This window comes from Puma concolor, chromosome D3, assembly GCF_028749965.1.
Source record: "Puma concolor isolate L17-30 chromosome D3, mPumCon1.1.hap2, whole genome shotgun sequence".
In the NCBI taxonomy this organism is placed as follows: Eukaryota; Metazoa; Chordata; class Mammalia; order Carnivora; family Felidae; genus Puma; species Puma concolor.
In genome coordinates this window covers 14,078,987-14,099,903 of record NC_141678.1, presented here as the reverse complement: position 1 = coordinate 14,099,903, position 20,917 = coordinate 14,078,987, and the positions used below count along the sequence as shown (strand labels likewise).

At 50.4% G+C, this 20,917-nt stretch overlaps 1 protein-coding gene across 3 annotated transcripts in view; it reads left to right on the top strand.

Annotated features, from left to right (window-relative positions):
• NOS1 (nitric oxide synthase 1) overlaps positions 1 to 20,917 on the top strand; it is a 181,940-nt gene that overhangs the window by 84,327 nt on the left and 76,696 nt on the right. For all 3 annotated transcript variants that reach the window (XM_086681787.1, XM_086681788.1, XM_025933618.2), the window contains exon 2: positions 11,718 to 12,844. In XM_086681787.1, the coding sequence (XP_086537913.1) occupies positions 12,135 to 12,844 (710 nt within the window). In that variant the 5' untranslated portion in view covers positions 11,718 to 12,134. The remainder of the gene's footprint in view (positions 1 to 11,717; positions 12,845 to 20,917) is intronic.

Here is a 20,917-nt window from a genome sequence, read left to right as displayed (position 1 = left end):
TTCTCAAGACATAAGGGCACACCAATCGCCCGGGGTTGTCTTAAAATGCAGAGTCAGATTCCTAGGTCTGGGTTGGGGGCTGAGGTTCTGCAATTCCTAACCAGCTCTCAGGTGGTGATTGCTGGTCCGTGGACCACAGCTTCTATATAGTAGGCACTGGACCATGTCCATCACTGGTGACTTTACAAACTTTGTTGAGAACCCCCTCCTCTTTGCCTCTCCTTTTTCTGAATCCAAGTGTTCTTACCCGAGGATGTGAGGTCTCCTTTATTTATTCTTTGATTTGTAATGGGCCGTGTTATCACCTCCCTGTAGCTGCGTGACAGCAACAAGTGAAATGACCCTGGCCCTGCCTTCCTGTGTGGCAGCCACCAGCCAGAATAGTGCTCTGGATGTGACACGGGGTTCTCCAGGTCCCTACGGTCCCCATCGCTCCCTCTCACCTCCCGCCTGGGCCGCCTCCTTCAATAGCTGTGGACTCAGGGATTGAGACTCTGATTTACTGAGCACCTACCATGTGCTGGTCACCTTGCTGTGCCCCAGGGATCCAGTGGTAAACCAGAAAACCAGGGTTCCCGTCTTCAAGGAGCATACGATTTCATAATTCATTTAGGTTGATAGGTTTGGGGAACAACATAGTTACTCAGTAAAAGCTGAGTAAAGGAAGGAGTTGTGGCTGGGGTCTCTGACACTACGATCTTTCTCTTTATTTTATTTTTTATTTTAAAAACTGTGTTATTGTTTGTGGCTCCCTTCATCAATACTAGACAAGTATAATCAGCTTTTTATCCTAACAATGAATTTGATCTTTTAAACATTTTCTTTGACAAGCAATTAGTATGGGGTCTATGGAACCCTACAGAGCTCTAGGGTATCTAGGACACCTGAGAATCCTGAAATTGCATTGTGCAGCTTCTGTGATGATTTTCCCCCTGCCTTCACCTGTCATGGTTTCTTCCCACCCCCTGTTATCAACCCTGGATAGGCAGATAATAATTGGAGGTGGTTCATCAGGAAGGGTGGGGAGGGATAAGATACTTGACTGCTTGGATTTATTTTGAATAATCAAGAAACAGTAAAAACAGACATCAAGGGCATCTACCGGGGAGGCTGTGCCTCACATCCTGAGATGAGCATTAGTGTCAAATATAGGACCCCGAATACATTTCCTGATTTCATGGGGGGAGTAAGGAATATAAGCAAGGAACTTGAGGTTGAGAAGAAATCATGCAAGAGACCTGAATCCTAGTTCTGACTCTGTCTCTAAGAACCTTTGGCAAATCCTTCCCTATCTGTAAGCCTCAGACTTCTCATCTGTAAGAGGTAGGGTTAGTCCAGTGACTTCTACTCTTATTGCTTACTGGGTCATGGAGTGCTTAGACAATCGTATTAGGGACTGTCTCCCCATGTAAACACACATATGCACGTGGTCACAAAAGTTGTGCACACAATTCCAGAATTGTCAGGGATCCCTGAGCCCTGCTGGGGGTCCATAGACTCCATATTATGAACAATTGGAATAGAAACCCCCTACAGTCCTTTCAGCGACCAATTACTAAAATTATAGGTGGTTATCAGGCCAGCTGAAATAAAAATACACAGTATTTGGAAAGTGACAACAAAAAAGTCTTTGAACTGTCATTATTTGTAGGTGATATAATTATCTGCTTAGAAAATCTGAGACTAAAATTTACTGGAGATAATAAAAGAGTTTACCAAGTAAAAAAAAAATAAAAAGCAACGACTTTGAGCTCAGACAAACTTGGTTTGAATCCCCATCATTGGCAGTGGCTGCATCAACTTCTATAATACAATTAATCTCTTTGAGCCTCAGTTGCAGCATCTATAAAATGAGAATCATAAGATCATGTCCTTCATACAGTTGTTGCAAGAATGAAATTAGGTAATTCAACAAAGTGTTTATATATACAAATGTTCAAAATATTGGGTTGAATTTGATCATTTGCAAAACTGCTAATTTAGGAGAGTTAAACCTAATTAATAAAAATTAAATTAAAGAAATTGCTGTGGATAGCTGATCATTTATTTAGTAAATATTTATTTTGTGCTTACCAAGTGCTAACATATTTTAAGAGAGTGAATGATATCTTTCAAATCAAAGCAGACCTAGGCTGCCTTTACAAATGTACATCAAACCCATACCTGCCTTGGTGAGCTATTTTTCCTCCTGTCTTTCACCCTTGTCCCCACATCCATGCTAATATAGGGCAACCAAAATGCATTTAGTTAATCTGAGAGTCTTGATCTTTTACTCAAGTTTAACCCATTTACATTTATTGTTTTTACTGATATATCTGACATATGTGGTGTTATTCTTAGCATCGTAGTTTGCATTTTCTATTTAACATATTCTCCCTTTGCTGAAATTCATTTGTAACTGATTCAGACCTACGTGGATACTGTGATCTATTTGCAGGGAACTTTCAAGTTAAGGGAGCAGATATTATCAGTTCTTCCTTAAGATAACCACTCTTACTTCTTTTTCCTTCCGTGGGCACCTTTTGCTTGACCCGGTTTCCCTGCACCAGGGACACCTGGGCATGAGAAGAGAAACTTGGTTGAGTCTCAAGTTAATACTGAGCAGCAATTTGAAGAGTACCATTCTTGATGTTGTCCTTGAAATAAAGATGTAGCATCGCTACTACAGTTGAAATTCACAGTTTACAAAGTGCTCTTTACAGCATCTGTCTTATTTAATCTTCACAAAAACCTTGGACATGGTTGTTATTACCTTTTCAATTTGACAAAAGGAAATTGAGATTCAAAGTGTTTAATGACTTGCCCAATATCAAATGGCTGGGGAATGAGCCAAATCAAGTGTATGTTTCCTGTAAATATACAGTGTTGATGTGTCCCAAAATTATGGAAATAATGATATCAGGAAATGTTGACTTTTGCAATATCCTAGACCAGAGTTAAATTATTTATTACTATGCAAGCAGGACAGTTCATCCAAATAAGGTTCATTCATTCTTATCCTTTCTTTTACCGTATTTTTTCCCTGCCCTCTGATGCTCTCAGCCAGGAAATAGCATCACATTCCATCTACTTGTGGAAGCCAGAAGCTGGGAAATCACCATGGACACCTCTCTCTCCTTTGTGCCCTCTACCCACTCAGTCACCACATCTTGTTGACCCAAACTCCTAAGTATCTTAAACCTACCCTAAGGAGCACCTGGGTGGCTCAGTCGATTGAGCATCTGACTTCAGCTCAGGTCATGATCTCACGGTTTGTGAGTTCGAGCCCCATATCGGGCTCTGTGCTGACAGCTCAGAGCCTGGAGCCTGCTTCAGATTGTGTCTCCCTCTCTCTGTCCCTCCCCTGCTCATGCCCTGTCTCTCTCTCTCCAAAAGAAATTAACATTAAAAAGATTTTTTTTTTTTTAATTATAAAAGGGGTGCCTGAGTAGCTCAGTCGGTTAAGCATCCAGCTTTGGCTCAGGTCATGATCTCATGGTTCATGGGTTCAAGCTCCACGCTGGGCTCTGTGCTGACAGATCAAAGCCTGGAGCCTGCTTCAGATTCTGTGTCCCTCTCTCTCTGCCCCTCCCTCACTCACACCCTGTCTCTCTCTCTCTCAAAAAGAAACATTAAAAACAAAGTTTTAAAAAATTAAAAAAAAAAGCTGCCCACTTTCCCCCTTCCTCCCTTCACTATGCTAACCACTGTCATTACTCATTTCTGGCCTGCCACAGCCTCCTAACCGGGCTCCCCGTAGCCAGCCTTGCCTTTCTGACCCATTTTCCATGCAGCAACCAGAGTGATCTTTATCAACTCTAAACCTGACCATAGAACTTCTGTCCTCAAAACTCTCCAGTGCTCATCATTGCTGTAAGAATAAAGGCCAGAATCTTAGCTTAGCTCTCAAGAGACCTATGTGACCCAGCTTCTGAAGACCTCTCCAGATTTATAAGACATTGGCTTTCTTCTGCCACAGTGGAGAGGGCACAGTGGACTACCTCAAATGTCTGCTCTCTCCCTCTGCCTTCTCAGCGCCTCCTCTCCTCCCCTCCTCCCTCTTACCATCCACCCCTTCAGTCTGGCTAACTCTGACTCTTCCACCAGGAAGCCTTCCCTGACCACCACCACCCAGACTATTTGGTTTCCTGGCTGTGTTCCTGCTAACAGCCTGTATTTTCACTTTGTTCTGCTTGCTGCACTTGTCACTAACATCTCTTTTCCACCCCACTCTCCCCCACCCCCAGGTTGTAAGCTCTGAGGGCAGGGAGCTATCTTATCCCTCCCTGCTTTTCCACCGCCATCCTCCTTGCTGACCCAGGTGGGAGCTGTGTACACTTTCATAATGAATGAATGGATGGTGTGAATGAAAAAAAAAAAAAAGGGAAGAGAGGAAGGGAAGGAGAGAAAAGGGGAGGAAGAAAGAGAGAAAGAGGGTAAGGTCAATTGGGGGTATGAAATATGCACTAAGTCTTTGTAATGGTTCTTAAGCAATGTTTCAGAGCCCACTGGTAGTGCTTCATTTTTACAGTAATGAGGCCATCCTCTTGGCTGTGATTATGTTCACATATCTGGCCTGAAATTGCTCATTTTCCTTGAGGTGCAGTCGAAAGCGACTCTAAAAATAGTCACGGAGCAGTGCCACACGTTTCACATAGATTATCCCATTGGATGTACTCCCACTTCATTTCTACCTGAAAGGTAGAAACCATCATTGTTCCCATCTTACAGATGACAAAGCTGAGGCTAATAGGTAGTAGAAGTGGGTCACAAACTCTCGTCTTCTGGCTCTAACGCTCGCCACTCTGACTGCTGCATGACACCACCAGCAATGGAGCATGTCTGGCGAGGGTCGCGGGCAGTGGAGGTGCATCTTTGTGGATTTTTGTGCCACTGAGGGGTGACGGAAGGAAGCTAATTACCTTAGCCCCAAACCCTGGGGTTTTCTGTCTGTATGATGGATTTAGTGCTCTACAGCTGACTGAACTCACTCATAAAAATGAGCTTTGCAAAATGAAGATGAAATGTAGGCTCCATAATTCCCCAGATCTATTCCAACATGGGGACGACAGCCCTGTAGCTCTCTACTGATGATGGACTGGACCCACGACACCCCCATCCCACCCCAGCGGTGGTGACTCATCACCAAGATCCGGGGCCTGAGTTTCTGGCTGCCTCTCTTGAGTTCCACATTCCAACACACCAAATCCTGCTCCTTTGGTGATGCGAAGACTCGGTGACAGGCACCCACTCCACTGAAAACCAAGACCAGCCTGTGTGTTCACGGCTTTTAGTTGTCCTTCGACACAAAGTACTTTAAGCCACGTATGTCCGTCCATTGACATCACAGAGGACCAAGAGCATAATGGCTGCCAGTGTGATAATTATTAGTAAAAGCAGTGGGAAGAAGATTCGTCTGATGGGCACTGACTGTAGGTACGGCATGTTGTAAGAGCTCAGAAAATATTAACTATTATTCCGTTTTCACGGACACCCTGAAGAAATGCTGTTCTCATCCCCATGTTATAGATGCAAAAACTGTGACTCAGAGAGGTTAAGCAAACTGCTCACCATCACAAAGCCAAGTGGAGAAGCCAGAGTCCAGATTTAAGACAGTCTGGCTTCAAAGTCCACGCTCTTTGGTTTATATATGATACAAAAACAGAGTAAAAGATGAATAAGTAAGCATCACCAAAGAATATATAAAAAAAAGAATATATAATAAAAAGTAAGCTTTTCTCCCACCCACCCCTAGCCTCCCAGCCCCCTTTCCCAGAAGCAAGCATATTTACCAATATCTTGGGTGTTTTTCCAGAGATGTTCAATGCATCATCAAACTTCTATGGAATTATGGATGAATACATAGGATGGATATGTAAATATATTTATATGTCAGTGCTCTCCACCTTTTAAAATTTAATAGTGTATCTTGAAGCTGCTTCCCCATTGGTCCTTTTTTTTTTTTTTTAGAGAGAGAGAGAGAGAGAGAGAGCAAGTGCACAAGCCAGAGAGGAGCAGAGGGAGAGGGAGGGAGAGAATTTCAAGCAGACTAGGGCTCAGCATGACCTGAGAGTATGACCTGAGCCTAAATCAAGCGTCAGATGCCCAACCGACTAAGCCACCTCCCCATCCCCATTGGTCCTTTTAGATCTATCCCCCACCCTTATTTAATGCCTACACAGGATTCCACTGCATGGATGTGCCATTGTTTATTTAATCTGTTGATACTCTGAACAACCCTGCAAGGAAGGTGTGCGTGTGTGTGTGTTAAGGATGTTCCCTCTAGTGTATCTGCAGGAGAAAGTCCTAAACATTGAATTGCCAGGCCAAAGATCTGTGTATTTTAAGTTTTAGGCTAAATCTTGCCAAACTGCCATTCAAAGAGATGGTACAGTGCAGCAGAGTGAGAGAGTGAGGGCTTCCCGAAGCCTCACGATGAGGCACGCTATCAAACTTGAAACCCCCGTGAAGCCTCATTCTGCTAACTCTGAACTACTTGTAAGATGTGGGCATCCGATCTGAGATCAGGGCCATCACCACCAGCAAGCTGTAGTCATGAAACTGGGGGAGTTACATGTCTCTGGGACCCCCAAGACACAGAACGCCAGCTCACCTCCTTGATTTGCAGAGGTTGGCGGGTTTGTAGCAATGACTTGCCAGCGTGGGAGAAAGCGTGTCAGCTTGATTCCCGGGTGGTGTTCTCTCGGGGGAAAGACTGCAAATTAGCAGTTCGGGAGATACAAGGAAGTTGGTTGTTTTGTTGTGTTTTGCTGTTGTTTTTTTAAAGAGCACGGTTGAGTTACGGTTTGGGTCTTGGTTTTGTTTTGTTTTTAAGAGATGGAGACTTGGAATTTGTTCTTAAATGAGATTGAAGGGAGATGGCAAATGGTGCCATAACTCCATCCGCGATTTTGTGAGTGTGCAAGCAGAAAACACCCAGGAGTTCACAGGCTGGGTGCTGTTTCTTCAATACTGCTCACTTAAGAGGTAATATGTATGAAATTAAAAACAGCATTTAGATGATGTTCAAAGAGAAAAATAAGGTAGTCAGTGCAAAGGATGTCTCCCTCCTACTTCTGACTGCTAGTATTCCTTGTGAATTGCAACCAATTGCTACCCATTCTTTCCAGAATATTCTCTGCATTTACATGTGAAGAATTCACACATGTGCATCTTTCTTTTTGTACCTTGGAGCTCATTTTGTACCTGTGAATAGAGATCTGGCTCATTCTTTTTATTTATTTATTTATTTTGAGAGAGAGAGAGAGAGAGAGAGAGAGAGCAAGTGCATGCATACATGAGTGAGCGGGGTGGGGGAGCAGAGAGACAGAGCCGGGGAGAGAGAATCCCAAGCAGGCTCTGCAGCTGTCAGCACAGAGCCTGATATGGGACTTGAGCTTACAAACCGTGAGATTATGATCTGAGCCGAGAAATCAAGAGTCAGACGTGTAACTGACTGAGCCACCCAGGTGTCCCTGTTCTTTCTCTCCTACTAGCCTTTGAAACCCAATGTGTGTTTTGCTCCTGCAGCAGATCTCAATGGAACCAGCCACAGTTAAGGAGTTCAATGGCCGCATGTGGCTAGTGGCTAGCCTCCTGGAGGGCACAGCCCTAGACCCTCCCCCCCCCCCGACCTGTTGTTGATCCACGCTGAATGAGCCTCTTGCTTCTCCAGGCCTCTGTTTGCTCATTTTTGAACGGAGGTTGGGTTTGATCATCTCATCGGCTGTCCTTCACCCTAACGTCCTCTGACTCTCGGTGCTACAAATGGAAAGTCACGGACAAGCCAGGACAGTCAGGTCTTCTATGGCAGCTTGATCTCCACATCTAGAAGATGGGGACAATCAAAGGTGACCCTGATCAGAGTGAGGATGAAAAAAATATGGCAGCTGATGAGGGTGTGCTTTCAGGAGGAGGATAAATGAGGCGTGTTGGTGTTAGGGGTGGTGTTAGGATTAGGACCGACCCTGGTAAGTGCTCAGAATCCACCTGCTAGATGCAAGGTTGCCACCTGGGTTCACTTCACCTTGTCCATGGGTAAGGTGGGGATAGCAGTTTCTCCTTGCGGTCCCTGCCAGGATCAAATAAGGCACCCGTGCCGAGGGCTCAGCGCTGTGCTTAGCACACAGGAGACTCTCCCTTACTAGAAACTGCTGCCCTCCCCACCCTTCTGGTTGCAAAAATGCAGCCCAGAACGGGGAGCGGCTTGCCCAAGGTCGCACAATGAGATGGTACTGGCAGACGCTGGCCTATTTTGGCTCCCTCCTTCTCCCTGGCAATTGTCCCGAAAGTCAGCCGCTAATTTCCTCGCAGCCAGGTAAATGAAATAAATACCCCCGACACCACTGAACTACTCGAATGAGGCCCGGGTCCAAGTATTGTTTCCACGGTATGCACGAGGGCGTGCACGCATGTGATTTGTTTAAAGTCACTGCTCCAAAGGGTGGAGGCTGGGTCGGCAGGATACGCGGCCCGGCACCTGGCTCCTTGTGTTCAGAGCCCTGTACCGCGACCAGCCCCAGATTCCGCCGTGTGATTTCCAGCAAAGGACCCCCTCTAGATGGCACATGAACGACCTCTGGCAAAACTGCGATGGTGTAGAAAATTAAAATTAAAAGCCAGGAAGCCCGAATCGTTGCATATTATGTAACAATAACAGGAAGCCATTTCTTCTGAGCGTTTGCTGTGTGACATTGCTTGAGGACCCTGATTTCGCTATTTTATTTAATCCCCCTGGTTACCCAGGGAAGTGTAATTGCTTACCAACCCCATTTTACAGATAAGGAAATAGAAGTCCCGAGAAAGTAAAGAACTCCTCTGGAAACAGAGCCAAACACAGAGCAAAAAAGGCCCTTAAAAATCTCCCCTGTGGGGGCACCTGGGTGGCTCAGTCGGTTAAGCTCTGGACTTCGACTTAGGTCATGATCTCATAGTTTGTGGGTTCGAGCCCCATGTCGGGCTGTGTGCTGACAGCTCAGAGCCTGGAGCCTGCTTCAGATTCTGTCTATCTGTCTGTCTCTCTCTCTCTTTCTGTTTCTCTCTCTCTCCCTCTCTCTCTCTCTCTCAAAAATAAATAAATATTTAAAATTTTTTTTTTAATCTCCCCTGTGGCAGAAGAGTAGCCAACCACCCCAGCTGACCCAGGAGCCTCCTGGACACTGGACATTCACAAGCTGCGACAAATCGGTCTCCCTGTGGCAACTTAATGTATTCATCTGTTAAATGGGGATATTTGAACCTGACCCTGGTCAGAGTGAGGATAAAAATACGGCAGTAGGTGAGGATGTGCTTTGGGGAGGAAAAGGAGGGAGACAAAAGTGTTGCGGGATTGTTATTAGGATCCAGATAGATCCTGGTGAGTGCTTAGAGTCTGGTCACTGAGACACAGGGCTTGTTCTCTCTCTCTCTCTCTCTTTCTGTCTCAGCAGACAGTGAATATCCCTGCTCCTCCCAAGCCCAGCCTCTTTCTGGTTGTTTCCAAAGATCAAGTTGCCTTCCTAAGGCCAAAGTCTGAGAAACAGCACCCCAATTTCCCAAGTGCCAACCAGCAGCCCTCCCTGATTTGGAAACCAACTGAGAAAGAGGAAAAACTGAGCTTGGCTGGGAAGGCATGTGGATCGCTTTATTCTTTTCCTTTTCTCTTAAGCCAAGCCCAGGTTCTGTCCTTTCCAAGGTCTGGCCCAAGCCAGAAGTGACAAAAAAAAAAAAAAAAAAAAAAAAAAAAAGCCCTCAGAAACCTCGCCTCCCTAGAAGCTTACGTGTGAGTCCCTTCTTTAATTAATGAACAGAGTCTACTGCCTAACTTGGACGCTCAAGAGAGATCTAGAGGTCCCGGCTGTCTCTGCTTCCACCTAAACAACGAACATCCCGGGTTCAGTACCCAGAAGAAATGAGTGAAGGAAGCCAGGGGGTGGGGGGAGGGCCCGTCCTCCATGGTGAGGAGAGACACAGGGGCTCTGGGTGGTTTTCTCTGCAGAAAGAAGACACTCGGTTGGTCGACACACGGGCCACACGCACTCACACACACAGCAGAGGAATGGCACAGCATGAGGGCGATGCATGAATACACAGAGAGAAACACACACGCACAGCGTCGCCAGATGGAGAGCACAGCCTGGGCTGGGCCCGGGGATTCATTCTCCCCTCACCCACGCACAGGGACTGGTGGAGTTACATACTGCGAGCTGCAAAGGGGGAGGTGGACTTGCTCCCCGCCCCGCCTCGAGGGGATCCAGGAAGTGGCACCTCCTTCTTGGGGGTGTCTGCCCCCCCCGCCTCCTGCTCACAGAGACAGTGGGAGCCGGTCAGCTGCCTCAGCCCCCGGATGACCCCGGGAATTCGCCAAAAGGGAAACGAGGGAGTGAATGTCACTTTGCTGGTAGTGGCAGATGGGGGCTCCCTCCCCGCGCCGAGTGTGGGGACGAGGCCCGCAGGGAAGGGTGTCGGGATACAGCTGGAACCAGGACTTGAACCGGAGGACAGAGAACGATGGAGGGGTCCTCTGCTGCCTCCCTCCTGCCCCCACTCCACCCACAACCCACAGACGACCTGCTCCAACCCAGACACGTAGGACTCACTAATAGCCGCCTGCTGTGTGTGCATTCCACAGGTGCACACCTCTCCCCCCCCCCCCCCCCGGGCCATAGCATCTTCAGCGAGGTCCCCTGTTGCGCCCTGGTACCCCCAACCATACCTCGTGTCTCCAAGCCTGGGGGAGCCAGGGAGAGTGAAGAAAATAACCAGAATATGAAATTAAAAAAATCAGAGTGTAAGTTTAAAAGCTCGGGCTCAAGAGTGGGGCACACCTGAATTTAAACCTGTCTTTGCCATCATTTCTGCATGACCTTGGACAAGTGAACTACCCTTCCCAGGCTTCTCATCTGCTGAAGGGTAATTGTGAGGATCAAAGGAGAAAAAATATATACATTAGGAGCGTACATGCTCAATAAGTGTCTGCTATGTTTACCCTTTTGGGATTTTTCTTCAGTCAACAAATACTCATTGAGCACGTGCTGTGCGCCTATGCTAACCCTTAGGGGGACACAGTCGCTCTTCCAAATGTTTCCGCATTAGGGTTTCGGGTTGTCTGTGGAATGCAGATGCCCTCCAGAGTTTTGTGTGAACCCATGCCTTCCGTATTTATCACACCAAATTTGGTTTATACTGGTTTGTAACGCGGCCACGTCTGTCCTTTTGAGCCTGGAACAAGTCGCTCATTACAAAAATGGTCAGAGAGGCCAATTGACATCATTGGTGGCCCTCCTCCTTCCAGTGGGTTTGTTGTGGGGACTTTGGGGGTAGCTGGGACAGAGGGTCCAAAGGTCCGTGCCGGCTGAGCTCCTGACCCGTGAGTGGAAAATGTTTGTAAAACACGGAGAGCCAAAGACCACGTGACAGGTTGACTTCACGAGGTGGGAAAGAGATAAGAGATAAGATCGTGATTCTTGCCATCTGATTTCCACAGTTATCAGTGGTTTTTCAAGGAGACCCTCGGTCTTAGAGGGCTTTGCTCATGGGAGATGAAAGCAGGCAATTTGCAGCTCACTGGGAAGGGCCCCCCACTCCCCTCGAGGAGGAAGGATTTCATTTCTAGGTTGGCTTCCAAGCTCCAGCGTCTCGTGGTTGGACTTCTCAGTTGGCTGCATTTTCCATCTCGGTTTTGAAGGTGGTGTTGGGCACTCCACATCAATCTCTCTTTTGTGATTCTCTCCACCCCCTCCCTTGTTCCTCCTCTCCAGCACGGGTCTGACGGGCTGGCGGCGCCCGGAGAATAGTGTGCCGAAGCTTGCGTCACCTCTAGACACATCTAGACACATCCACCAGACACATCTCCTCCCCAGTCTGCCTGACCTGTTGCTTGGGGACACGTCCCACGGCTGGTCCTGACGTCCGCCTGATCAACCATCGCTTCCTAGAGAACGAGGAGGAAGGCAGACGCAGGCGATCATGCCACCGATGGCCGGACAGCAATGAGCGGGTGATGCCGTGTTGACGTCAGAGACGGAGAAGACAAAGCCCCAGAGCAGCTCATTCCTGAGACGCCTCAGCACCAGCCCCCTCTTCCTCCGAGCACGCCCTGAAGCCTGGCTCCTCCTGGTGAAACCATCTTGGCTTGACGCATTTTGAGGTCTTCAGACACCTGGGTAGTAGACACCATGGAGAATCAGGTGTTCAGCGTTCAGCAGATCCAACCCAACGTCATCTCCGTCCGCCTCTTCAAGCGCAAGGTGGGGGGTCTGGGGTTCCTGGTGAAGGAGCGGGTGAGCAAGCCGCCCGTGATCATCTCCGACCTGATTCGGGGGGGTGCCGCGGAGCAGAGCGGCCTCATCCAGGCCGGTGACATCATCCTTGCAGTCAACGGCCAGCCCCTGGTGGACCTGAGCTATGACAGCGCCCTGGAGGTGCTCAGGGGCATCGCCTCTGAGACCCACGTGGTCCTCATTCTGAGGGGCCCCGAGGGCTTCACCACTCACCTGGAGACCACCTTCACCGGGGACGGGACCCCCAAGACCATCCGCGTGACACGGCCTCTGGCTGCCCCCACCACCGCTGTCGATCTGTCTCACCAGTCATCAGCCAGCAGAGAGCACTCACCGGCAGTGGACAGGGCCACGGGTCCTGGCAATGGGCCGCAGCACACCCAAGACGGTGGGCAGGAAGCCGGCTCTCTCCCCCATACCAAGAGCCGGGCTCCCGGGCCCCCAGGCCAGGACTCTGCCAAGAAGAGCATCCAGGGCAGCCAAAACAGTGATTTGCTCAAAGAGATAGAACCTGTACTGAGCCTTCTCACCAGTGGGAGCAAAGGGATCAATGGCGGGGGACCTTCCAAGGCAGAGACGAAGGATGCAGAAGTCCAGGTGGACAGGTAAGCCCTGTGTGTGTGCATGGATGTGTCGTACGCAAACGTGTGTCGCAACTCAGTCTCATAGCCCAGAAGCCGACCTGAGCCGTCCCAGACACCTGCAGAGGCACATGCACTGAACCGCTCTTGCCTCTTTCTCTCAAAACTGCAACCGTAGGAACAGAATGGGCGTAACCTCCAGCCTGTATCTCTTGCCACGAGACCCAGCTGACAGTCGCGGTGGCTGATGTCACGTCTTCCAGCAACCCCTCACTCAGCATGGGTATTTTTGCGATCTGCAATTCATGGGGCAGAAGACTGAGGCTCAGAGAGGAGGGGCCCTTCCCGAGTCGCCCCGTGAGTGAGAGCCGCGTGTCCGCGGCGGCCTCCGCATAGGGTGAATGCCAAGGTCCTGGGAAGAGAGAGGGGATGGGCTGAGGCCTGCGCAGGCCTCAGCCTAAACCAGCTCTCGCCTTGGGCAGCCGCTGGAGAGCAAGGGAGGTTCGAAGGGAAGGGAATGGAATCGAAGTAGAGGCCCTGGCCGCCCCCCCCCCCAAAACAGCGCTCTTGCTCAGAGTCTGCAGGAACCGAGGCGAGAACAGGAAAACCCGGGTCCCGGCCCCTCTGTGTTTGCCAGATTGGCATTTTCTGACTCTGTGGAGGAAGAGAACAGGTGACACAGTGGGCGATTCTAGCTCCTTCTCTGGGGAGGAGTGGGCAGCTGGGCCAAGGGGTCAGAGAATAGTGGGTCCAGGGACAGAGGAGAGAGGCAAGCTTCTCTGTGCGCCCATTCTGGTCTCAGGTTAGCACAGCCCCCACTTCTTATCCAGCCCCCATGTGGGGCCACCCAGAAACCCAGGACAAGATTTCCCACCCACCCACCCACCCACCCTGTCCCCAAGGACCCCTGAGTGTCCAGAGAGCACTTAGAGGTCCCCAGGGTGTCCCTCAGGAACCTGGATTAAAGCAACTCTCTCCAGGCCCCTGCACTGATTTCATTTAACACATGTTGGTTGAAGACAAACCCGGCACCAGGGGTGGAGGGAACACGCCGACCCTCTGACCTTGTGAGTGAATGAAATAGACAAGCCCCGTGAGCTTGGGGACCTTACAGTGTCACGGGGAAAAGGCAAAGAATCAGTGAGATAAAAATGTTAACATAAGTAGGCCGTCAGATATGCGCTAAGGAGATACACGGAATCAGACGGGGGTCAGGAGGTATTTCGGAAGGTGGATTTTAGAGAGAGAGGCTGGGCAGGTCTCAAGGAAGCAGATGTTGGAAGACCCGGAGTGGGGGGAAGAAGGGCACGTCGAAGCTTTATGGAGGAGGGGCATGCTGGGCAGAGGGATGGCAGGTGCCAAGGTCCTGAGGTGGGAGGGTGCCTGATGTGGTGGAAGGCCTGCGTGGGACCCAGTCTCCCTTCCTGACGGGTCAGCCCCCCAACCACCCTTTGAGGGGGGCCCTCGGTCTATGGCACCGCACCTCAGGCCACCGTTGCATCCTGGAGTTTTTCCAACTTCTCCCACCTGAGCAAAAGCCCAGCTGATTCCAGCAATACCCCGAGCGGGAAGGTGGGGTCTCTGCCAGAAGCCCCAGGGGTTCCCTGGTGCCCTTTGAGCTCCTGTCCTCCAACCTGCTTCTTCCCTCTTCTGTGAGCTCCTGGGGTGGGGGTGGGGGCGCAGTTTGGAGTCTCCCCATACCTTTGGTCCCATCTCCACGGGAGATGGAGAATCTTGGCCCCAGTACACAGGACATGGTGTTACCCTCTTGGTGGGGCAAGTGGGTGGGGGCCCCTATTGTCCTGACCTTCCTTGCCAGAGCTGGGGGCTGGGACCAGTCCTCAGGGCTGTCCTGGCATACAGAGATCTGGGGCCCGTTTCACCCATGACTAAGCCTGGAGACCCTCCCCACCAGGCTAGAGCCGGGTCCTCAGGGGAGCTGCCATTTCCCAGGTGTCCCTACGACAGCATCTGCAGCAGAGATAACATATTTTTGTTTTGAGATAACATAGGTCTTGATGTAGTTTCTGGGCAGCCAGCGGCCCCCAAGTCTCATCCGGTGGGCTTAAATCCTAAAGCATCTATAGAATCCAGAATCAATCATTGGCCTGGTTTTCTAGGAGGCACCAGATGTGCCCCCCCCCCCCCCCAACGAAGTCTTCTGAGCACAACCTCTTCTTCCCCATTCTGGATATATGTGCCTCCCTGCTCCTCAACACCTCCTTCTCCTAGGAAGAGCAATGGGGCTCTGAATGAGTGTGACAGTCCCCTCCCGGAGGCTGTACTTAGTGCTCCATATGCTTGGTTCTGATTCTCAGCTGGGCATGGGGTGGGCATGGGGTTGTGAGCATCAGAATTCCCTGGGGCTTTCCTTCAGCCCCGCCCCAGACCTAGGAGCCTGAATCTCCCTGTGTGACATAGAGAAGTCCCCCGGAGGGTCCCTCTTAGCATTGGGAGCTCGGCCCTCCCCCTCCGAGAAGCCAGTGTGACCCTCTCCCAGCTGGCAGTGGCGGGATGCAAAAACCTGATGCAGGACACTAGGCTTGGGTGAGGTTGCCAAACGTGAAGGACTTTAACGGGAGCCTGGCCTCAGGGGCCCCTCCAAACACCGCCTCCAAAAAGCAGCCTTTGTTTCCCCGAGGACCGGGGCGGGACATGCTGGTCTGACATGGGGTCTCCTCCGGCAGACCTATTTTCCCAAATTGGGAGGCTGCACCTCAGCTCTCAACCCGCCCTCATCCATCACAGTCCTCCCTCCAGTGACCCAAAGGAGCAGGAAACACTGCTTTGGAAGAAAGTGGCCCAGGGCAAGTACAGGGCTCCATGAACCCCGCTAGGGTAAACAGTTCTCAGCCGGAGTATTATCCAATAATAGTGCATGGTCCCCTAGCTCAGTGGCCCATGCCTGTGCTCAAAGCTCCCCACCCCCCACGTTAACAAATATTTTTAATTTTTTTAATGTTTATTTATTTTGAGGGACAGAGCACGAGCTGGGGAGAGGCAGAGAGAGAGGGGGAGGCACAGAATCTGAATCAGGCTCCAGGCTCTGAGCTGTCAGCACAGAGCCTGACCCGGGGCTCGAACCCACGAACCATGAGATCATGACCTGAGCAGAACTCAGACGCTTACCCGACTGAGCCACCCAGGCACCCCCACAAATGTTTTTAAATGCCCCCTTTCTTAACCAGGAGCTAATAATGCCCTAACTATAAACTAAAGGAGACCAGGCATAAAAGTAATCTATCATAACAGAAGCTGTAATTTCATCTATCAGCGCTCAGCTATTTGCCCCTAAACAGAGAATTGGTCCACTCACGACCGTGTCAAATGCAGGTGGAACCAGGTGTATTGTTTTGGCCACTCAGATGCCACCAGCGGTGTCTCTTTGGTGATGTGATCTTCCGAAATGGTGACAGACTCCCAATGAAATGATGTCCTGTCTTTTCCCAATGGTTGCATGCACGGAAAACAGTGTATTTTAAAGCCATGTTTTAGCGTAAGACTGAATCGGGATCTTGACTCAGAAGTTTAAGCTTGCTTTTCATCTTGGTTGATGTGCTAAGGTCGCATGGCAGGCAGGACCCTTCTTCCTTGTGTGGGTTTGCCCCTGGACCATCCCTAATGCCACCTCCTTTCCACCGTGATGCCAGGGACCCTCACCATCATTGGAAAAACCAAAAGTGCCCTCAGAAATCACCAAACTAGGTGACAGGAATAAGAGCCTTGTTAAGTGTCAGCGTCCCAAGTCAGGAAATGCAAGCCCAGAGACAGAAGGGTCTTCAACGTCACTCTCCGGGCTTGGCGGGCTGGGGAGGATTCCAGCCCCTTGGAGCACGTGGCCGCCTGGAAATTACTCAGCCTTCCAGCGGCTTCCCCATCCAGGCTGCTTTTTGGGGTGGGGGTCAGAGCTGGCAGCCTGGATTCTGGATGCCCAGTGAGGCCGGCTGCCTACCAGGCCTGGAGCCCCACATCCGGGTCACAGCCAGCAGGCTGTGGCTTCCGGGGGCCAAGCAGAGGCTGGGGCTGTCCCTGGTTCTCAGCGGTGCCCTTGACTCTCCTGCTCTCTTGGCCTCATTTCCTTCCTTCCGTCTTTCCTCTTGGACGCGGACCTATTCACCTGCTTCATCTAACTCCTTGCCCTCACGGGGCGTCCCTAGTCCTGTTGTTTGGGAATGCTGGCCCTCCGTTGGGGAGAGAAGTGATGTTTAGTCTAGACACAGTCTCACCCTTGATCCCAGGGGGTAGGTGGGCCCGGCAGGTGGTGGCAGTGTGCGGGGACCGTAAGGAAGGGAAATCTGGGGGCTTCTGGGACCTTCGGCACTTGGGAACGGTCACTTTAAAATGCTGCGTGTCAGAGGATATCCAGGTTGTTCAGATTGCTGCCCTGAAGGAGGGTTCTAAAGAGGCCAAGGTCCCTGGTCCAGCATCCATCTGGACTAGCCGGTCAGCCTCGCCCTGCGTTCTGATGACTTCTCCACTCGCGGGGCACTCGGTTACTTACAGAGAACCTACATAATAGCCATCTCTTCAGAGCTTGGGTGAATTCAGCCCTGCTTCCTAAGTAGGTTGTATGGTTTGGGCCGCCTTATAGGCAAGGAAACTGACGCTCAGAAAGGTGGGGCAATTTGCCCAGAGTCACACAGCCCTGGCCACAGAGTGCTCATCTTGGTTCTGCTAGAAATCTCATGGTGGGTGGCTACAGTTGACACGAAACCGGGCGAGGAGAGGTGGCTGGAGGCTCAGAAGTCAGTTTCGATCCTAGAGAATGAGCTTAACTGGGGAGAGGAGGTCTCCTGTGACAAGCCTCTGTTTTATGACCAACATACTAATCAAGCTGTACTGAGCCCTCCAGGGGGCCTGGCCGCACACTAAGGTCTTTACATCAGTTACCTCATTTGCTCCTCGTAGCACCCCATTTTCCTAGTAAGCAAGCCAAGGCTCAGAGAGGCACAGTCACATGTCCCAGCTCACAGAGCCAGCAAATGACAGAGCCAGGACTTGACCCCAGGCCCATGCTCTTGGCCTCCACTAACATAGATTACATTGTTGGCCACAGTGCACTTGACCGCTAGCCATCAAGTTTCTGAGGACTTGGGGTATTTTCTCAGTCTGGAAGGGAAACTGAAGTGCCCTCCACGCAAGATAGCACCCCAGGAGAACTGACCTCAGACCAACCAATGACCCCACTGATTCCAGGACTGTCTGCAATAGAGGGTCTCCTCCATGACTGCACTTGACATGTCTTATGGCTTTGAATCAGTCCGTTGGCATTGACTCCAATGACTGCCTTCACACTGAACCTCAGTGCAAGTTTTCATTCTCACCTTAACCATGTGAACATAAGGGGCTTCCCCAGTCCGTTGTTTCCTGGGGAGGGGAGAGAAGTCCTGGTTATAGAGCTATTACTCTTACTTTGCACTCTCTCCTATCTGTGTCCCCGCCATCTTGTCAAGTGGCACCCAGCCCCTCATTCTGAGGAGGAGCTATGGAATGAGCCCACGCAGCCACCCATTCATCCCCAGATTGTGTGCAAGGAAGGGGAGCTTCTCACCATCTTTCATTCAGCAAATATTCACAGAGCATCTTTTCTGCCCCAGATACTGTCCTTGGAACTGGGGATCCACTGATGAGCCTCTGCCATTATGGAGTCACAGACAAGAAATGAATGATAAACAGATAGACTCAGGCTCTCAGGCAATCATGTTAGATAGTGACACATGCTATAAAAGAAATGAAATAGTGATTTGAAGAAATATGGCTTGGGGTTGGGAAAAAAAAAAAAAACTAGATCAGAGGGTCAGAGAAGGCCTCCCTGAAGAGGTAACATTTATACTGAGGCCAGAAGGTATGAACCATGTGAAATCTAGAAAGGGCGTTCCTGGCAGAAGGTACAGCAGGAGCAAAGGCCCTGAGGCAGGAACAAGGTTGAGATGTTCAAGGAACAGAAAGAAGGTCTGTGGGACGTGTGTGTAGTGAGTAGGAAGAGAGAGCTAGGCGCGCATACCCATACACACACACACACACACACACACACACACAGCCCAAGCCATCCCTGCCCCTGCCACCAAATATTTATTGTATCCATTTCCCTTTGCAGTCGTAACAAATGACCACAAATGTGGTGGCTTGAAACAGTATACATTTATTCTCTTACAGCTCTGGAGATCTTACATCTGGAGGCTCTAGGGGCAAATCTGTTTCCTTACCTTTTCCAGCTTCTAGAGCTGCATCCCTTGCCTTTCTTGGCTGGGGCCCCTGCCTGCCCCTTCCAGCATGAGCATCTTGCTTCTGGAGTCTCATGGCCTTTGTCTTCCATGGCAGAACGCCCTCTGCTTCCTTCTCATAAGGACACATGTGATGGCATCCTTACGGCCATTATAGTTAATGGCCCATCCAAGATGATCTCCCCAATTTCAAGATCCTTAACTTCATCACCCCTGTAAAGAGCCTCTTTCCATATAAGGTAACATATGTGGGTTCTGGGGATTAGGATTTGATGTCTTTGGGGGCCATTTTCAGCCCCCCACCCCCATCCAACAAGCCCTACTGAGCAATTCTATGGCCAGACCCTGGACTGGCCATTACTATGAGGTCTCATTGGACTGGGCTCAGTGTCCTTCCTTCTAGACCCCCCTTTGCCATCATTAGCTACATATTTTAGGAAAGCCCCTTGACCTCTCTGGGCCTCGGTTTCCCCATGTGTAAAAGTAGCGTGTGGGCCAGATGAACCCTAAGATTCCTTCCAGAACTACCATTCAGGGTCCTCCTGAAGGTCATGGTGGGCATGCTCATCACAGGCCAAGCAACTTACCGGTCCACCTCCTGTCAAACCCACCTGGAAGGTTCACTGCTCCCTTCGACCTCCCCAGACCATCACTCCAGGGAGAGGCACTCAAACACCCCTTTAGGTCAGAGGTCACAAACTGGGGATCGAGGGTCACACTCAGATCTCCCTCGAGTTTTATTGGGCCTGCAGAGTTTTCTGAAAAAGCGATTTCGTGGCAAAACAGAGAAATCAAGAGGTTTCACATTAAACCTGATTTCCAGCCTCTCAAAAATAAAGAGAGCATCGGAAGAGCTATTAGGACCAAGTCTCTATTGTGGGGAGACAACCAGCCTCGGGAGCTGTGCGGGAGCTGGCATGGGCTCTCCAGTGGCCCAGGATCCAAAACCAGCCAATCTGCTCAGCCCAGACGCTGCAAACACTGGAGGTTGAGGATCCTGCCCAGCATTTGTGATGTGAGCAATTACAGTCGTGATTGCTGCTGAGCCCAGAGGCCCTCACCTCACTTCTCAGCTAGAGGATTGCGGTAAAATTCCAGCTCTCAAGAGCATACTTTTCTCTCTCACAACCTTCCCCCACCCCAGCACGAAGAGCTCTAGAACAAAGCTTTGCAGAGACCCCAGATTCATTTTCCAGAGCCCCCAAGTCCTCCTGTTTTAACTTAGCTCCCAGCATCCACAGCCAGGTGGAGGGGGGGTGGGCGAGAAGGGGGGTGGTCAGGGAATAGTGTGGTGTCTGTGGAGAGATGCAGCAGGCTTCCTGTCAGGAGCAGCTCTCCTCAGCAGCCTCCTTGCCCGGTTGGGCCAGAGCAGGTGGCCCCACTTCCAGACTGTGCCCTGCACACAGGCTTGGCCCTCCTGCTCCCCATCCTGGATACTTGGGGTTGGTTGGTGGTCAGCACTGGGCTGGTCAACACATGTGCCAACTTCCTGTGGAGTTGAGCCCACCCCCTGTGTGAGAGTCCGAGGGCTGGCCCCCACGAAGCCCCCCAGTTGGAAGGATTTGGCAAAGGTTCTTAGAAGGTCTAGAGATGCCAGACTGACTGTTGGCTTGGGTATGATTGTCTAGCTAGCAAAGTGGAGGAAAAGGAGCTTTAGTTTAGTCCTTGCCAGAAAGCATAGAAGATGCTCGCCAAGTGGGAGTTAGACTTCCATGCCTGGTTTTATGGGGGGAAAGAAGAGAGGGAGATTGGGGGATGTTGATATTTCTGACCAGGAGGGCGCCTTGCTGTTCACAGCCAAGAGTCAGGCCCAGAGCCCTCCCAGGAAGGTGGGTCTTCAAGGAGGTCTGTGAACCATGTGGGGTGCTTTTGA